The sequence below is a fragment of the Girardinichthys multiradiatus genome, chromosome 3, assembly GCF_021462225.1.
Source record: "Girardinichthys multiradiatus isolate DD_20200921_A chromosome 3, DD_fGirMul_XY1, whole genome shotgun sequence".
Lineage (NCBI taxonomy): Eukaryota > Metazoa > Chordata > Actinopteri > Cyprinodontiformes > Goodeidae > Girardinichthys > Girardinichthys multiradiatus.
The window spans coordinates 28,589,944-28,607,052 of record NC_061796.1 but is presented as its reverse complement, the minus strand read 5'-3'; the positions used below and the strand labels follow the sequence as shown (position 1 = coordinate 28,607,052).

Below are 17,109 nucleotides of genomic sequence, written 5' to 3'. Positions count from 1 at the left end.
TGGACCTCAGACTATGGTAGCATTTTATCTTGCAACACAATGAGTTAAAGAACATAGCCAAGATAACAAAGGAGGGGCTTCAGAAGCACTCGGTGAACATGCTCAAATAGTCCTGAGAGAGACTAGACTTAAATCAAATGGGACATCTATAGAAAGACTGAAAAATTATGGTCTATTGATGGTTCCCTTTCAGTCTGACTTAGCTTGAGAGAATATGCAGAGAAGAATGAGAGAAAATACCCCAAAACAGGTGTGCAAACACTGTGGAGACAAAGTTGTTTCTGCAAAGTATTAAGGTGCAAATACTTACTGTGTGTACCTCTTTCGGTAGAATGTTTCATATTTCTTATAGATATGTATAAAAATGTCTTAAAACATGTACCACTAGGTCATTATAGGGTATTAAATTTGTTTAGTTAGTCAGTGACCTAAGAAAATATACAAAATGTGAAGAGTTGTTAACACTTTCTAATGGCGTAATACCTTTACAACGAATGACATGTTTTAACTTGGCTTTGAAAGCAATTTAAAGCCTGACTTTTCAATCCTATTTTGAAGTTTAAACAAAATACATTTTACACAATCTACACAAGAAAGTGAGAGAAATCAATGAAGAAGAAACTGAAAACAATCACAACCAGACACACTTTTATTGTATTTGACCAGAATTTATGAAGAATCAGGTCTGTAAAGTACTTACAATGGCAGATCAGGAACAATAAAGGTGTAACAAGTATGAAAACAAGATGGTTTAAAAATAAATCTGGTCTGTAAGCAGAAAACCAAGCTACCATGATTACCACCTGCAGTGGGAGTGATTTTCAGCATTTTAAAAACTGTCTAAGCAGGGAGACCATCACGCCAGACGTAGCTAATGTGCGGTAGTGTTTAGGCACTTCAGATAAATGGAAAGTCCATTTAAATCAATTCAGTGCGAGGGATATGTTTGCTGTGCTGCTTTCTTGGCTCTCACATCCTGTCCTTTCACTTATTAACACACATCCTTCTCTATCCTCAGCTTTCCAGATTGCACTTCTTAATCTCTGCTCGATATCGTCAACGTTCTTCATCCACCTACTAAAATGGGGCTGGTTTGCCAAACAGCTTGTGTTTGGATTCCATTTGTGGGATTCATTACTATGGTGAGAGATATTAATGAAAACAGGAAATCATCTGGATCTTTATCATTTAATGGCGTGCTCTCATTGACTGTTAAATGGAGCTGAACACTGTTTAGTCATCTAATTGTCAAATTCAAGACATTTCTACAATGTACTCACATGGCAAAATTGTAGAAAACAAAATGTCAGTTTAGGGGTTTATATACTGTAGAGTCATAATCGAAATGAAACCCTTATTAAGTCTGGGCCTTCAATCGTGCATTTCAGCCATTTCTTTTTCTCCTGAGGTTGTATACAGCATACAAATTCACAGATTCGTAAAACAAGAACTGAAAGCACAGGTTTGAATTTACTTTAGCAAGCTGCTGGAGTAGCTCTGGCTGGATATTTGACCCCTCTTCCTTGGGAGAATTGGTATAGTTCATTCAAGCTGGTTGGTTTCCTGCCGACCTAAAATGTCTGACGTCAATGCTATTTACGGACTTACTGACTATGCTTAAACGTTACTGTCAGGAAACCGACCAATTTAAATTAATACCACAATTTCTGTCATAACGTATGCCAGGATCTTGCCAGAAGATTGTTGATGCTTACAAAAAGCACATCGTCGAGGTGCAACTGGCTAAAAGGTGTTTATCAATTTTTTGACCATGAGTGAATTACGAATAAAATCCACATCAAATTTAAACTTGTTTTAAACTGTTTAAACTCTTGTTTTTGAAGTTTGTTGTATTATCAGTCCACCCAAAGAAAAAAGAACAATTCAAATAAATCATTAAAAGTCCAGACCTAATATGACATTTATGTCCATGATATATACGTGTAAACTCACCTAAACCAATAGCTAAATACATTTAAACATTTTGCTCTAATATTTAACAAACCTACACATGTCTGACAGGAATTTGGCACTTGTACCTTAACATAAAACGGAATAAAACACAAAAAAGAACCTTTGATATGTCCTAGATCTGCAAATTTGGAACATTTCACATCGACCTCCTTAAAGCTACTACAGCATGTGCTCAGATGACTAAAGCGGTGCTGTTGGAATAATAATGAGTGTGGTTATAAGCTATGAAGAATCAGCACGCAAACAAGAGACATGGAGCATGTTAGATTAGGGCTTTTGGACATTTTCAGGGCATTTTTGTAGCAACAAACACAAACAAATCCCAGACAAAATGTCTCAGAATAATAAATTATTTTGGGCTATGGTCTAATTTTTGTAGACTAAAAGTTTTGAACACGAGGGAAATACAGTTTTGGTATAAAAATACTCATTACTTGTGTGCATTGGACCTTTTTGCCCACCAGATGGAGACAGAAAACCTTTGCATTTTTCCATGATAATAGAGGTGCCCTTAAATGTCTGTGGCATGTTGCAGGATATCATTTCTAGAGAATGGTACACTTTGAGGGTTGTTTCTCTGTACTGCTGGTGATTTTCACCTCTCTTCCCGCCGAACGCTGTTCACCAAGGACAAAGGAACAAGACAAGACGTCACACAAACGTCTTCTCTTATATTGGAAACATTGAAAAAGAAGAAATACATACCGGCTTCTTGGTGGATTTATACAGTATGTCTTGTGCCAAAGCTAGAAAAGACTACACAATGGACAGATTGAAACAGGCAAGCAGAGAACATGGGTGTTAACCTTTGTAGCGCATTAAAGTTTATATAAAATAAGCCTAAAGTTCAGTGAGATCTGCAGTCATGGTGGATTCATTATGGCTCACCTCCTCCACGTTAATGCTGGACTTTGCACTGGTCTCGAAGAACCTGATGCCGTGATCCCCTGCCAGCTGTCAAAATTAGAGTTAGGAGTATGACTCACAGCCACATCCTGGTTCTTATCTAAACCAATTTAAAAGTTGGTAGACGAGATATGTTAATCTCTGTTTACACAAGTTAAATTAAAATAAATCGGTTCAAATCACAATACCTAATGGATTTTATTGAAACTTTATGAGACAGAAAATTGTAAAGTAATGCATATTGCGAAGTGAAGGAAAAATGACACATAGATTTGAAACTTTTGCATAAATAAATATAAAGCAAATATATGTGGAGTGCAAATGACCACCTGTTGCCGCGACTACAGCTGCAGGTCTTCTGAGGTCTCTAACAGCTTTCCACATCTAGAGACAGTCTTTGCAAAAAAAGCTCTTGATTGGAAGGATGCACCTGTGAAAATTACTTTTCAAGTCTGCACTTTGACTAGGCCATTCTAACACATGAATATGCTTTGACCTAACCCAATATGTTGTAGTTGTCTGTGTGCTTATGTCCATCCCAGTCTCAACCATTTTGCTGCCTCTAGCAGGTTTTCTTGCATTAATGGTCTGTACTTAGCGATGCTCATCTTGCCATCAACTCAGAGCAGCCAAATGTTCCTGCCGAAGTATCCCCACAGCATGATTCTTCCACCTCCATGTTCCGCCATGAGCATTGGGTGCTAAGGGTTACTTTTCTGTCACACTGCATATTGTATGTAGGACAACAAAATGCAGTTTTTGTCTCATCTAACAGAACAGCTTGTTCTAGGTGTTTGCTGTGTCCCCCAACTGGCTTGTAGACTTCTCATGGTATTCCTGCCAACTCTGAGACCTTCACAGAAGAGCTGGGATTCAGTTACACAGAGCTGGATTCAATTTAGTAATTACCCCTGAAGGAAATAGGTTGTGCTAGATTTTAGTATGAGGTATATAAGTAAAGGGGATGGAATATAAATGGATGCCGCACATTTCAGCTTTTTTTTGTAAAAAATGTTAAAAACCATTTAGTACTTTTCTCCCACTTCTCAAGAATTTGTTACTTTGTCTTGACCTACCACATATAATTACAATAAAATACGAATGCTTTATTTATGCGAGTTAAAAATATGCCTTCAAAACCAATACTTAAGCATTAAAATAATATAATAAACCTTAATTACAGTTAAATCAGTTGGATTTCCTCACCTTCTCTCCCGTCTCCTTGGACACTTTCCGTTTCCGCTCAATGTCGCATTTATTTCCTAGGAGCATCTGGCTGACCCCAGCTGACGCATTCTGTAAAACAGGATGCAGTTTTCTGATTAGACAAGTTCAGCTGCAAAAAGCAATTAATCTCAACAACATGACCAAGCAAAACTGCCAGAATGATGTAATTCAACATCAGATGTCTGCCAGAAAATTGACAAGGTATGAAACCCAGAAGATTTTCTTCCTCGGAATGTCTCCTCGCTTTTCTTTTCTCTCTTCCAAACATCCACCCCAGATTTGATTCAGCTAAAACACATCCTAATAAACTGTGAAACCTTTGCATTCCAGTGTTACAGAGAGAGACTCTGATACCACTTTTAATAAAGTTAGATCTGTATTCATCTAATCATACTCTGAATGTTCATTCCCAATTCCCTTTTGAATCTCTCTTCAAATGGTTTTAGTTTCCTCATTTGTTTCAGTATGATAGGTTGTTTTTGTTCTTTCATTGAATTGACTATTGAACTAAATTGATGATATTAGGAACAGGTTAAGTTGACTAGCTAAAATGTGATAAACATATTTGTTAACATATTAATATAATAGAGATTTGACACTGGTAAGATGAATAGTATACTTTAGGAGAATGATAAGATTTTGATACATGAATATAATTTGATGTAGCCATCATATATTCCTTACATGCAGGATAAAATAAAGAACATTATGGTGTTGCTTGTAAAATAATCCAGGGGACTAATGGACTATTCTTTTCAACCCACTCTTTAGTAGCCTTAATGTTAGATATTAGTCATTTTAACAATGTTGTGGGTTGAAAACCTAACCCTGTATGTTTGGCCAAATCCATAACCTAACCTTGTTGTGTTAAATCGACCCAGGACTGAATTGATCCATATTAGACCCAGGAATGTGTCAGCACAATAACCCAGACTGGGTTGTTTTGAACCAAGCAGTTCCTAAAGCGTGGTCAGTAAACTGTTCAGTTTCGTTACGAGTGAAGATTTGCGTTATTATAGAAAACTAACGTTAAATGTAAGAAAAAGTGAAGTACCAAAGTCCAGAGAAAACGCCTAACCAAAACACTTATCTGTTGTACTGAACGGTAATGGCTGCTGCACAAAAGGACAGTTTTCAGTTTGAGTGAGTAACCACAAAAAAATCACACTTATGTTAAATGTCCCTTTCACCCTGGAAGTGTTTCACTTATTTACTCTGTTTGAATATCAGTAGAAGGCTTTATCAGCTGGGAAATACGTGTACATGGCATAATACAGAATGAACTCCACCATAATCGTAAGTTAAAACTGACACATATTTAAATGTTTCGTTAATATTTTCTTATAGCCTTCAAATATACAAAAACAGCTATTCAGGTCTGATCCCCAACTCACTTGAGATGAGAATCAAATTTAATCCAGGATTTGTTTTGCAGCAATGACTCCTTTACGTTCTTCCTCAAATACTTTTTCAGTTCTGTAAGATCTTTGCCACTCTGCATGCACCATTTAGTTTAGACTTTATCAAAAATCTTTAATGTGCACTTCAAGGAACAGTGTTGGTCAATTTTAACCACTGATTATCTATAACAAAGTGCATTTTGCCTGCAGAGTTTCTGGAGTACTAAAATTGGTCAATTATTACATTTACATGAGAAGGTTTGTCCTTGCCCCTGGCTGTAGTTTACTGATGTTCTTCTATGAAATACTAATGCATCCAAACATGCAACACAGTTGGTTGTTGCATGTTAGACTTTTATTGTAATGTCATAAATCCACATGACAGGTTCCCAAACTGTTTGTTTGACTCTGGTATTAAATGTTGCGGCGGGGATTAAGGAATGAGTCTCCTCTGATAGTACACCACTCACATAGTTGTGAAAATGAATGCCACTCAGGCCTTTAAATCTTCCACCATCCCCCTTGTTGATTTTAAAGAACCATAAACTTTCACTTTCAGGGTACTATGATAGTTGCTTCAGGAGTCAGTTAGAAATTCCAAACAAGAGCTTTACCAAACTAATTGAATGGATAGTTCAGTTTTTTGTGGAAGTTTGATTCTGTGAAAGTGCAGTGAGCTGTAAATATCTTACCTGCAGGATATAATGAAGGTAGCTTCATTACTTAGAAGAAAGAGAAATCAGTTTACCTCCTAAGATGCAATTGGAAAATTTCAATTTAAAATAAATATCAAACGTGTTGAATCAGTAAAACACGATGCCTTGCAAAAGTATTCATACCTTTTGAACTTTTTTTTTTTTTACATTTTGTTGTCTTACAACCACAAATGTCAGTCTTTTTTATTGGGCTTTTATCAGATAGACCAACAAAAAGTTGATACATGGTTTTCAAAAATACAAATAAAAACTAACCATGCCTTGGTCATCTCAGAGCACTGTCTAATCCATGATCTGAAAATGGAGTATGGCACAATAGCAAGCATATCAAGACATGTCCGTCCATCTTAACCGACAGGCCAGGCAAAGAGAGCATTAATCTGAGAAGCAGCCAAGAGGCTAATTGTAACTCTGGAGGAGCTGCAGAGAGAATCTGCTATTCCTTAGACATGCACTCTAGATTCAAATCTAGTCCTCATAGAACAGCGGCTAGAATAAAACTGTTGTTGAAAGAAAATCTTAAGAATTTCCATTTGTAGTTTGTAGTGACACAAGGTGGTGGCAGCATCATGCTGAGGGCATGCTTTTCTTCATCAGGTACAGGAAAACTGGTTAAGGTTGATGGGAAGATGGACTGAGCTAAGCAGGCCAATCCTGGAATAAAGCCTGTCAGAAGCTGTAGGACTGGGGCAGAGGTTTCCCATTCTAGCAGAACAACCCTCAACATACAGTGAGCTACAATGGAATTGATTAGATCAAAGCATTTCCACGTGTTACAATGGCTCAGTCAAAGTCCAGGCATTAATCCAATCTAGAATCAGCAAAAATCATAGAAATTGTTGTTCATAGACCCCCTCCATCCAATTTTGAGCAATATTGGAAAGAAGAATGTTCAAAATGTCCGTCTCTAGATGTGTAGAGCTGGCAGAGAAAAACACAAAGGAAATGCTGTGAAAGGTGGTTCCAAAAAGTCTAGGGGGGTTCGTGCCACATTTTTTAAAATCTTTAGAAAAAAACATATCTTTAGCCTTCAACTTGACAATTAAGTGAGGTGTAGAGGTGTCACATAAAATGTCTACAAAATACTGTACATTAAGGTTTCTGGTTGAACTTTCAGCATGAAAAAGCTGAAGGGATATGAATATATTTGCAAGGCAAGGTAACTTACACTGGAACATATGAAATGTTTTTTACACGTCTTACTGTGTGTCAGATAGGTACTCTGGCCAGATACACTTAATATACTCTGGTTTCTGGTGCATGCTTTAAATGATCATGGTGGATAGCCTGTGAACTACCTCTTTCTTGGTGTCTAACTGTCTAATGCAAATGTGGATGCAGCTTAAAGGCTTAAAAAATAATGCTTGCATAAACGTTAGGAAGTTTTGGACCTATACTGTGTCAAGAAAAAGCCCAACAGATTTACTTTCACAAGTGGAGCATTACAGCTAATGCTTAAAGTCCTGCTTGATATTTATAAAAAGAAACTTTATTAGAAACTGCTTTGGGATTATTTCAGTTGTTACGGACACGGAGACAGAAATGAAAGGAAAAAAAAAAGAAGCACGAAAGAGAGAAAGGGGGGGCAAAAAGGAAAAGGGGAAAGAAGGTCAATAGAATTGTTGGGACGCAGCCATGGATTTCAACATTAAACTCCGGTAAAAACTTTTCTGGAATAAATTGCATTAACCTACTTCCGGCACAGCCAAGCAAACTGTAACAGCAGAGTTCCCATGATGCCACTGTCTGTGTAAGAGCAACCCCTCTCCAACAAGCCGATCTCTTCCACCCGGGACTCCGCTGCGCGGCTCGCCGGAGAGACAAGCGCGCTAATGTCTCTTTGCTGGCAAAAAGACATAAACTCTTCAAACTGGATCCAAGGGTGTCATACGATCATCGATCATATGCACTAAGATAAGTACAAATGAATCACTCTGTGTATCCGGTAGATTCATTCATGAAAGGGAATTAAGGTACACGCCTGGCTTGACTTTCTCTCTGAGGCCTGCAGAAGCAAATGGTGTTCCAGAGAAGTCCCAGTAGAGAAGCTGTCTCTACAAGCTGAGTGAAGCGGTTTTCCCTGCCTGAGAGAAGGACAACAGGAGCTGCATCACCGTGGTTACGGTAACGTGCAGTTTGGCCGGCCGACAGAACAGCCGCCACTCCCCACAGCTAAGGAGGTTAGCTGTAGCTAACCGTTTAAAGACTGTGGTTTCTTAAAACTTCGCCGCCCTGGACATCGTTCCTCACCACAGTTCATGAGTTTAAGTGTTTGGGCAGAATAATAGAGAAGGATGTAGATTGAAATGATCTAAACGTTTTTCATTTTATGAAGTTTGGTTTTGTTTGTGTTGAACTCAGCTATCTTGATGTTAGCAGATGATCTGCTCAGCACCACGTGCTCAGCTTTGTGTTCTGTGTTTTTAAAGTTAAGATAAACTTTATTTAAAGGGGTGATTTTAACACAGAAGATTGATCATAATGTGCCGTCCACGCTTATGCATTTTAACCCTTTTATTAATGGTATTTTAAAGGTGTGTGTTTGATTCTGGTGCTAAGCTATCAGCTTCTTTTGTTAGCTTCAACTGCTAACAGGTAAGAACACGTGCTTGCTGCTAGATAATATTTACCCAGAAAGGTTAGTTTTTAATCCAGTAAATAATATTTCCCCAACATCATTTTACTAAATTTGATAACTAAGTAAACACCATTAAGCCCCATTTCTCCAGAAAGATTTGGCTCTTTTCCAAAATATTCCCTTAAATGTTTTACCATTTCCTTTGATAATATTTCTTTAAATATTATTTCAATAAATGAAGACAGCTAATTAGACACCATTGAGAATTAGTCATCCAGAAGGTTGGTTTTATTCAGCAGATCATTCTTTAAAACATTATTTTATTAAAATAATATTTTATCTGATCTTGCATTGTGAATGGTTGTCTAGAGGTTTGCTGATTATTGCCTAAGTTGGTTCCAAGAGTAACTTAACTTCACTTCCAGATTCTTCAAGATAATCCTTGGTCCTCAAACATAAATAACATTGTATGGTAATGTTGCATCATTCTTTTAGTCATGGTTTTCAATCATCTTTAATCAACTTGTTTATATTGTACGTAGCCCATTAGTCTTTGTTATTCTTTAATTCTGCTTGGTAGTTTAGTTGGATTGTTTTAGCATAGTAAAGAGTTTGTTGATTGAAATATGTTTGACTTTGAGTTGACTTATTTTTGTTAATAAATTCTTGTATTTTAAGAAATTGTGTGAATTCATTCCATATATGTGCAGAGTTTATGCTGTTCAATAATGTCAGAGCTTGTCTCACCCTTTTGATTTTGTCCTAATACCATCGCCTTACTGGGCTGGTATTCACAGGACAACCCTTAACAGACCGAAATATTATTTGATAAAATATTAATATTAAATCATATTTACAGATTCATAATCCTAACAGAATGGAGGAAAGACAGAAGGATGAAGAGAATATAAGATAACACCCTGCTTGCTTCTACACCTGCAGAAACGTTCATATTACCAGCTTTCTTTTACCAAAAATGCACGGTACTTATCAATGCAAGATGTATTTCATGGTAAATGCGGCTCAATATAGAACATTTGTGTATCTGTTAACACCTGAATCTAAACACCTGTGGGTCTGAATGTGAGAGTGCTTGTGTATACAAGGTTTCTCCATACAAATATGCAATAGTGAGTGTGAGGAGCCACAGACCTGCCCCCCTGGACCCAGGACAGATACGGAGGAGATCTGAACCACAGACATCCAAAGGCCCCCCAGAGGATAGGAACCCCAGGAGAACCACTGCCGGGACTACCGCAGCCTCCCCAGAGAATAGCAGGGAAGAGTCCCAGGGGAACCACCCAGAAGCACCAGGGAGCTGCAGCGTTGAGCCCACAGGCCCCGCCGGCAGCCGTCTACCCCGAGCAGATCCAGCCATGGACCCAGAGACCCGGGACATATAAAGACCCTCTTGATGCCATTGAGCACGCCCACACCCGAGGACCTACATGTGAATGCCATGAAAATGTTATAAATGAGTGTCTAAGTTGTACAATAAAATTGGGGCACAGGCTGCCATGGGACTGCAGAGATGGAAAACCCTTGCGGCACTCCAATGACGCACCTGCATCCCAAGGCCCTACATGTGTGGTAGTGTGATGGAGTGGGCGGAGGGAGGTGTCCCGGGATGGGGAGGGTAGGACTGGGGGGCAAAATGCTCTCCCAGGGAGCCAGCTCCCCAGCTGTCCCCAATAGGCCGAGTTCCAACAAAGGACGGAGGCATAGGCACATCCATCGGGTGAAAGGCTAGGGACAGGGACCAGGCCCCGAGAACCGACCAAAATCCGGGACCAACACCCTCAGCGACCCCCAATTTTTGCAATGAAAAAAAATATAGGAACTATTACCGTACACTTGGCCAAAACACCTTCTTTGCAGTGATAGAGTTTTTCTGTGCAGAAGGTAAAACTTAACGCTACTGTTGAGCATAAGACTTCAATAAAAACTATCCTGCTGTGAATTTGCTTCCCAATTTCTTACAATCTAGACTATAAACTAGAATCTCACACCTGATTGAAAAACGGTTATTAATGTGAGAGCATGATGCACCTTTCTTTGTTTTATTATTATTTTTAAATCTTTTAGAAGTCAATCAGAGCTCAGTAATAAAAGAACTGATCTATGTTTGTGAAGTTATCCACCATAAAGGTAAACGGTGTCACTAACAGTAAGCTACCTGACTCCTTTGTTTTTAAGTCTGCTTTCCTGTAAAACTGAAATATTGTTGAAACCAGAATAGAGCCGAAACGATTCCTCGAATAGTTTGAGTAACTCAATAATTAAAATTTCTAAAAGCAAATTATCTTCCTCGAGGCTTTGTTAAATTGTGTTTAACTATTCAGTGCACTGTGTTCCAGCCGGGTGGTTACTTGTGTTACACAACTTTCTCACTTCCACTAATGATAGCCTAGGCCGCTATATGCGTATGCCGAGTCTCGTTAGCAGCTATTTTTTAGCTGCAGATGCATGCTTTGCTACAAACGTTCAGGTGTAAACAAAAGATATGCTAGGTAATGCATTTTAAGCAATAACATGTTGATTTAAAAAAAAAAAAAGGGAATTAATTGTTTACTTGCACAAATCTGCAGGATGTGCCAATTCTTTTTTTTTTTTTGATTACTTAATTAATTGTTAGAATAATAGATAGAAAACTTGATTACCAAAATAAGTATTACCTAAACTTGATTCATATATAATATTAAAATTATGATGGAAATGAAAATGGCCTCACTTCCTTGATGCTCTTCATCCAGTTTTGGATGTTTTCAAAGGACTTCTCATCAGTGATGTCATAAACCAGGATGATGCCCTGACAGAGAAGCGACAATTTAAGTGTTCGATGCCAAGATACAAAGTGAGCACAAAAATGATAAGATATAAGTTGTCCAGCCAGCTCCTTCTGCAGATGTGCGGTCCTCACCATGGCACCTCGGTAGTAGGCTGTAGTGATGGTCTTGAACCTCTCCTGTCCTGCTGTGTCCCTATAGAAATGAACCAAAACATTTCAAGTAAAAAACACACACTGATGCATGCATAATGTGCATGACCTGTAATAAAAAAGGTTTAGGATGCATTTTATTGTGTAAATCTGATCTGCTCCAGCTGATCTTCAATAAAACTTATATCACCCAAGATAGATCTTTGTCTGATGAGTTTTTTGTTTAAGACCCCTCTTTTCATCTATTCAACCCATGCAATTTTTGGCTGACTGTTAAGGAATGAGCCCAATATGCAGGTCAGTGGATGGTGAAGGATGGAGCTTGGGGAATGGGTATTAGATGGGTTCCCTAATTAAAATATTTTAACAGTATATGATGATGATGAAACATTTAAATGGTAATTATAGTCATCTCTATCTGATGAGACAATTAATCATGTCACAAAGTCCTCATTTTGAGTTTATCTTTTCTCAAGGGAAAATCTATTAGAAGGAATCTCACAGCTTAAAAACACAATCTGTTATTGACAAAACAGAACCATTCAGAATCAGAATCAGAATCAGAAAAGCTTTATTGCCAAGTACGTTTTTGGACATACAAGGAATTTGTTTTGACATTCAAGTGAGATCCCTTACCAAACTTGCAGTTTCACTTTCTTTCCATCCACGTTAATTGTTTTTACTTTAAAGTCAATCCCTGTGAAATAAAAAAAAAAAAGACAGGTAAGGGCAAACAGCCAAAATTAAGCAGAATACCCGATAATAAGTTCAAAAAACACACACACACAAATGCTGCAGGAAGCATTGGTCAGGTGGTCATTTCCACTGCGTGCACTCCCATCCCCAAACAGACATGAATTGTTTTTTTCCTTTGAGAATGGACAAGCTGACAGACAGCAGGGAGGGGGCCGCCCAGCACCAAACTCTGCATGCCAGACAGCCAGCAGCTCTTCAGGGAATGCAGAGATGATAAGAGAGATAGGAATGAGGGTAGGTGGACCTTCAGAGTGTGGCGAAAGAGAAAGAGAGAGAGCTATGAGATCTGAAAGAGAGAGATAGTGGAAACAGGTTCTAGGCAGAGACAACTCATTAAGTAAGAAGGAGGAAAAAAGGAGAGGAACAAAATAAATCCTGCATATTTTCTGGAACTTTCCAGGAACACCATTTTAATTAAATTAATTGGTAAGACACAATAAAAGATCAATGAAAATACTTGGCAAGTTCCAGTAAATTTAAATGAAAGTACTTGGTGATTTCCATCAAAATACCTGGAATGTCCCTGGCATTCGACTGTGTCCCTCGTGATGCCCTGTGGGGGGTGCTCCAGGAGTATGGAGTCGGGGCCCTTTATTAAGGGCCATCCGGTCTCTGTGCAAACGGAGCAGAGTTTGGTTCGCATTGCCGGCACAAAGTCGGACCTGTTTCCGGTGCATGTTGGACTCGGGCAGGGCTGCCCTTTGTCACCGGTCCTGTTCATAACTTTTATGGACAGGATTTCTAGGCGCAGCCAAGGGCCAGAGGGGGTCTGGTTTGGGGACCAGAGGATTTCGACTCTTCTTTTTGCAGATGACGTGGTCCTGCTGGCCCCCTTTAGCCAAGAGACCTACAGCAAGTGGACTCAAGTGGAGGAGTTTAAGTATCTCGGGGTCTTGTTCAAGAGTGAGTGAAGAATAGAGCGGGAGATTGACAGACGGATTGGTATGGCCGCCGCAGTAATGGGGGCGCTGTACCAGTCCGTTGTGGTGAAGAGAGAGGTGGGACGAAAAGCGAAGCTCTCTCTTCCGGTCGGTCCATGTTCCTACCCTCACCTATGGCCATGAACTTTGGGTCATGACCGAAAGAACGAGATCCCGGATACAAGCGGCTGAAATGAGCTTCCTCCGTAGGGTGGCCGGGCACTCCCTTAGAGATAGGGCTCGGAGCTCGGCCATCAGGGAGGGGCTCGGAGTAGAGCAGCTGCTCCTCCACATCGAGAGGAGCCAGTTGAGGTGGCTCGGGCATCTATATCAGATGCCTCCTGGACGCCTTCCTCGGGAGGTGTTCCAGGCACGTCCCACCGAGAGGAGGCCCAGGGGACGGCCCAGGACACGCTGGAGGAACTATGTCTCTCGGCTGGCCTGGGAACACCTTGGGCTCTCCCCGGAGGAGCTGGAGGAGGTGTCTGGGGAGAGGGATGTCTGGGTGTCTCTGCTGAGTCTGCTACCGCCGCGACCCGGTCCCGGATAAGCGGAAGACGACGAGTACGAGTACAAGTACGAGTACCTGGAATGTTCCATGAAAGTACTTGGTAAGGTGCAGTGACGTTTCAGAAAAGTAGCTGGCAATTTCAATGCAAGCTCAGTGACAGTATCTTGAAAGTTCCATAGAGGTTCCAGAAAATAACCTGATAAGTTCCATGAAGATTCCATAAAAGTAGCTAGTAGGTTCCATGAATCTTTTACAAAAGTACCTGATAAGTTCTATGATTGTTTCATGAAAGAACCTGGTAAAGTCCATGAGGGTGGCTGGTAAGTTCCATAAAAATTCCAAAGGGGTATGTGGTGAGTTCTATGACAGTATCTGGAAAGTTAAATAGAATTTTCAGAAAAGTACCTGATACGTTCCATGAAAGTTCCATAAAGGTAACTGGTAAACTCCATTAATTCTCAATTAAAATTTCTGGGATGGTTCTGTGAAAGCACTTAATAAGTTCAATGAAAGCATCTAATAAGTTCAGTGAAAACACTTAATAAGGTACATTAAACTTCCATTAAAGCAGGCAAGCAAGCAAGTTCAACGAATGTACCTGGTAAATTCTGAAAATGTAAATGTAAATTTTGAAAGTTCCATTATAGCATCTGGTATATTCCTTAAAAGTACCTGGTATATCCCATGAAAGTACCTAGTTAGTTCCATGAAGGTTTAATGAAGGTTCCATGAAAGCATCTAATAGCTTTAATGAAAGTACATGCTAAATTCATTGAAAGTTCCATGAGAGCACCTGGTATATTCTGTGAATGTACCTGGTATATTCCAAGGAAATAACTGGTAAGTTCCATGGAAGTCCAATTAGGATTTTGGGAAAATTCTATGAATTGGTGTCAAGTATAAATACTTTGTACTTCGTACAGTATAAAGTATAAGTTCGTACTGTAGTGTTTATACAGTACTTCGAACAGTAGAAAATACTTTGTACAACGCTTTGTATTTAGTACTGTACAAAGTATAACTACTTTGTCCAAAGTACCTATACTTCGTAGTGTAATATATGAAGTACAGGTACTTTGTAGAAAGTATTGTAGAAAGTATTTTGTACTCTGCGAAGTACAAAGTATAAATACTTCGTACAGTATGAAGTATTTATATTAAGTATTGTACAAAGTATTTTGTACTGTACCAAGTATTTATACTTCATATGATACTTTCTATAAATACTTCGTACAGTATGAAGTATTTATATTAAGTATTGTACAAAGTATTTTGTACTGTACCAAGTATTTATACTTCATATGATACTTTCTATAAATACTTCGTACTGTCCGAAGTACTTACACAAAGTATTGTACCAAGTATTGTACGGAGTGTAAATACTTCGGACAGTACTAAGTTTTTATACTTTGTACAATACGAAGTATAATTACTTTGTACAGCACAAAGCGTTTATACTTACGTAGCTTTTTCTGGTATCTGTACTTCACTTGAGTATTTATTGTTGTGCCGACTTTTTACTTTTACTCCCTACATTTGAACATAAATTACAAATGTGATGCATTTGGTGGGAAATCATAAAGTCCTTCTTTGGTTTTCCATTCCACTGGCCATCTGAAGGAGCAACCTGTGATGTAGCTACTCGGAGTTTTCTTGAGGAATTCCTTGATAATGGAAAAGAAGTCCTCCTCTGAAGACTGACACCACGGATCAAATCTTACCTCAACACACCCCTGCCTCCATCAGTTGCCTGTTAGTTGACTTCAGGACTCATAAGAATCAGACAGTCTTTTTTTTTTTTTTTTTTTTTTAGAGTTTTCAAAATTTTCGTTGTATCATTGAAGGCAAAACATATTTTGTACTTCAGTATATTGCAAAGCCTGTACTGTTTTTACTTCTACTTAAGTAAAGGAGTTCAATTTGTACTTTTACTGGTACCAGGGTCTTTTTCCACAGGTACCTGTACTTCTACTTAAGTAGAGAATGTTAGTACTTTGGCCACCTCTGGTTCTGGAGTAGTAATATCTAAAGGTCCTGGAAGGTAAGCTCTAAGTTCAGGGAGAGTATGGGTTTGTCTCATGTAATGGTACCGTAAAAAACAAGTACAGCAAAAGAAAAGAGAAGGTAAATATGATAGCAAAAGTGGAGACTAGTTGAGACATGAAAGCAGTCGCAAAAACCCGTTTGCAGTGCTCGGGATCACGAAATGTCAGCAAACATTTATCAAGCTCATATGTCAAGTTTCAGAGCGCTGGCAGAGACTGTAACTAAATACACATTATTTTAACGTACCGATGGTGGAGATGTATGTGGAGTTGAAATTGTCCTCGGCAAAACGGATGATGAGACATGTTTTACCCACTCCGCTGTCCCCGATCAGCAGCAGTTTAAAGAGGAAATCGTACTTTTTCGCCATGGCAGGAAATATTTTTCAGCCCAGAGAGAAGGATGAGGAGGGGGGAAATTAAGCCGTCCCTTAAACAAAACAAACAACAACAAAAAAAGTTTGCGATCTTCACTTTTCTCTTCTTGGGGTAATAGCAGTCCTATTTTGCCGTTCCACCTCCCGGCCTGTTCACCGGTAAATTCCGATCCCCCCTCAGTCCCTCAGTGCTGCGTCTGGACAGAGCAACAATAAACTCCATCCAAAGTTAAACTGTAGGTTTTAAACTCAGACCTTCATCAAATATGCTGTCAAAACTCAATTCTTCTGCTCTAAAACTACCCAAATCCTACCATGTACAAACACATCGGGAAGGCTACCAAACTTCAGGGGTAAAAAAAAAATCTCGGCCCAAATTCCACTTTGGCTGAGAGCTACGTAGAGTGGGAGTGATTAATGGGGGAGTGACCAGTTTACACTGACCGGACGCTAGATGGCGCGCTTTGAATAGAACTTCTGTTTATTTATCTGGGAGACCAAAGGAGATAAAAACGTTAAAAATGTTTACACTCCTGGGTTTCCCATTCTAAGAAAATTAACATTTTAAACAGGAAAATTCCTCTAATCAGAATATAGACAATAGATATGCATTTAAATATATTATATTATCAAAAGTTCATTTATTACAGTAATTCACATAGGCCTACTATACTATACTATACTATACTATACTATACTATACTATACTATACTATACTATACTATACTATATTATATTTACCTTCAGTTTCTAGTTTTGT

General features: G+C 38.9%; 1 protein-coding gene across 1 annotated transcript; it reads right to left on the bottom strand.

The window, feature by feature from the left end:
* Positions 1 to 631: 631 nt before the first annotated feature.
* Positions 632 to 16,750, bottom strand: rab13 (RAB13, member RAS oncogene family). Its single transcript, XM_047360643.1, has 8 exons — positions 16,219 to 16,750; positions 12,376 to 12,436; positions 11,722 to 11,782; positions 11,533 to 11,610; positions 4,087 to 4,176; positions 2,863 to 2,928; positions 2,680 to 2,730; positions 632 to 2,591 (listed from the first exon to the last, which is right to left on the bottom strand). Exons 1-8 carry the CDS (start codon positions 16,340 to 16,342, stop codon positions 2,520 to 2,522), a joined length of 603 nt encoding a protein of 200 aa, XP_047216599.1. The 5' UTR covers positions 16,343 to 16,750; the 3' UTR covers positions 632 to 2,519.
* Between the last annotated feature and the right edge of the window lie 359 nt (positions 16,751 to 17,109).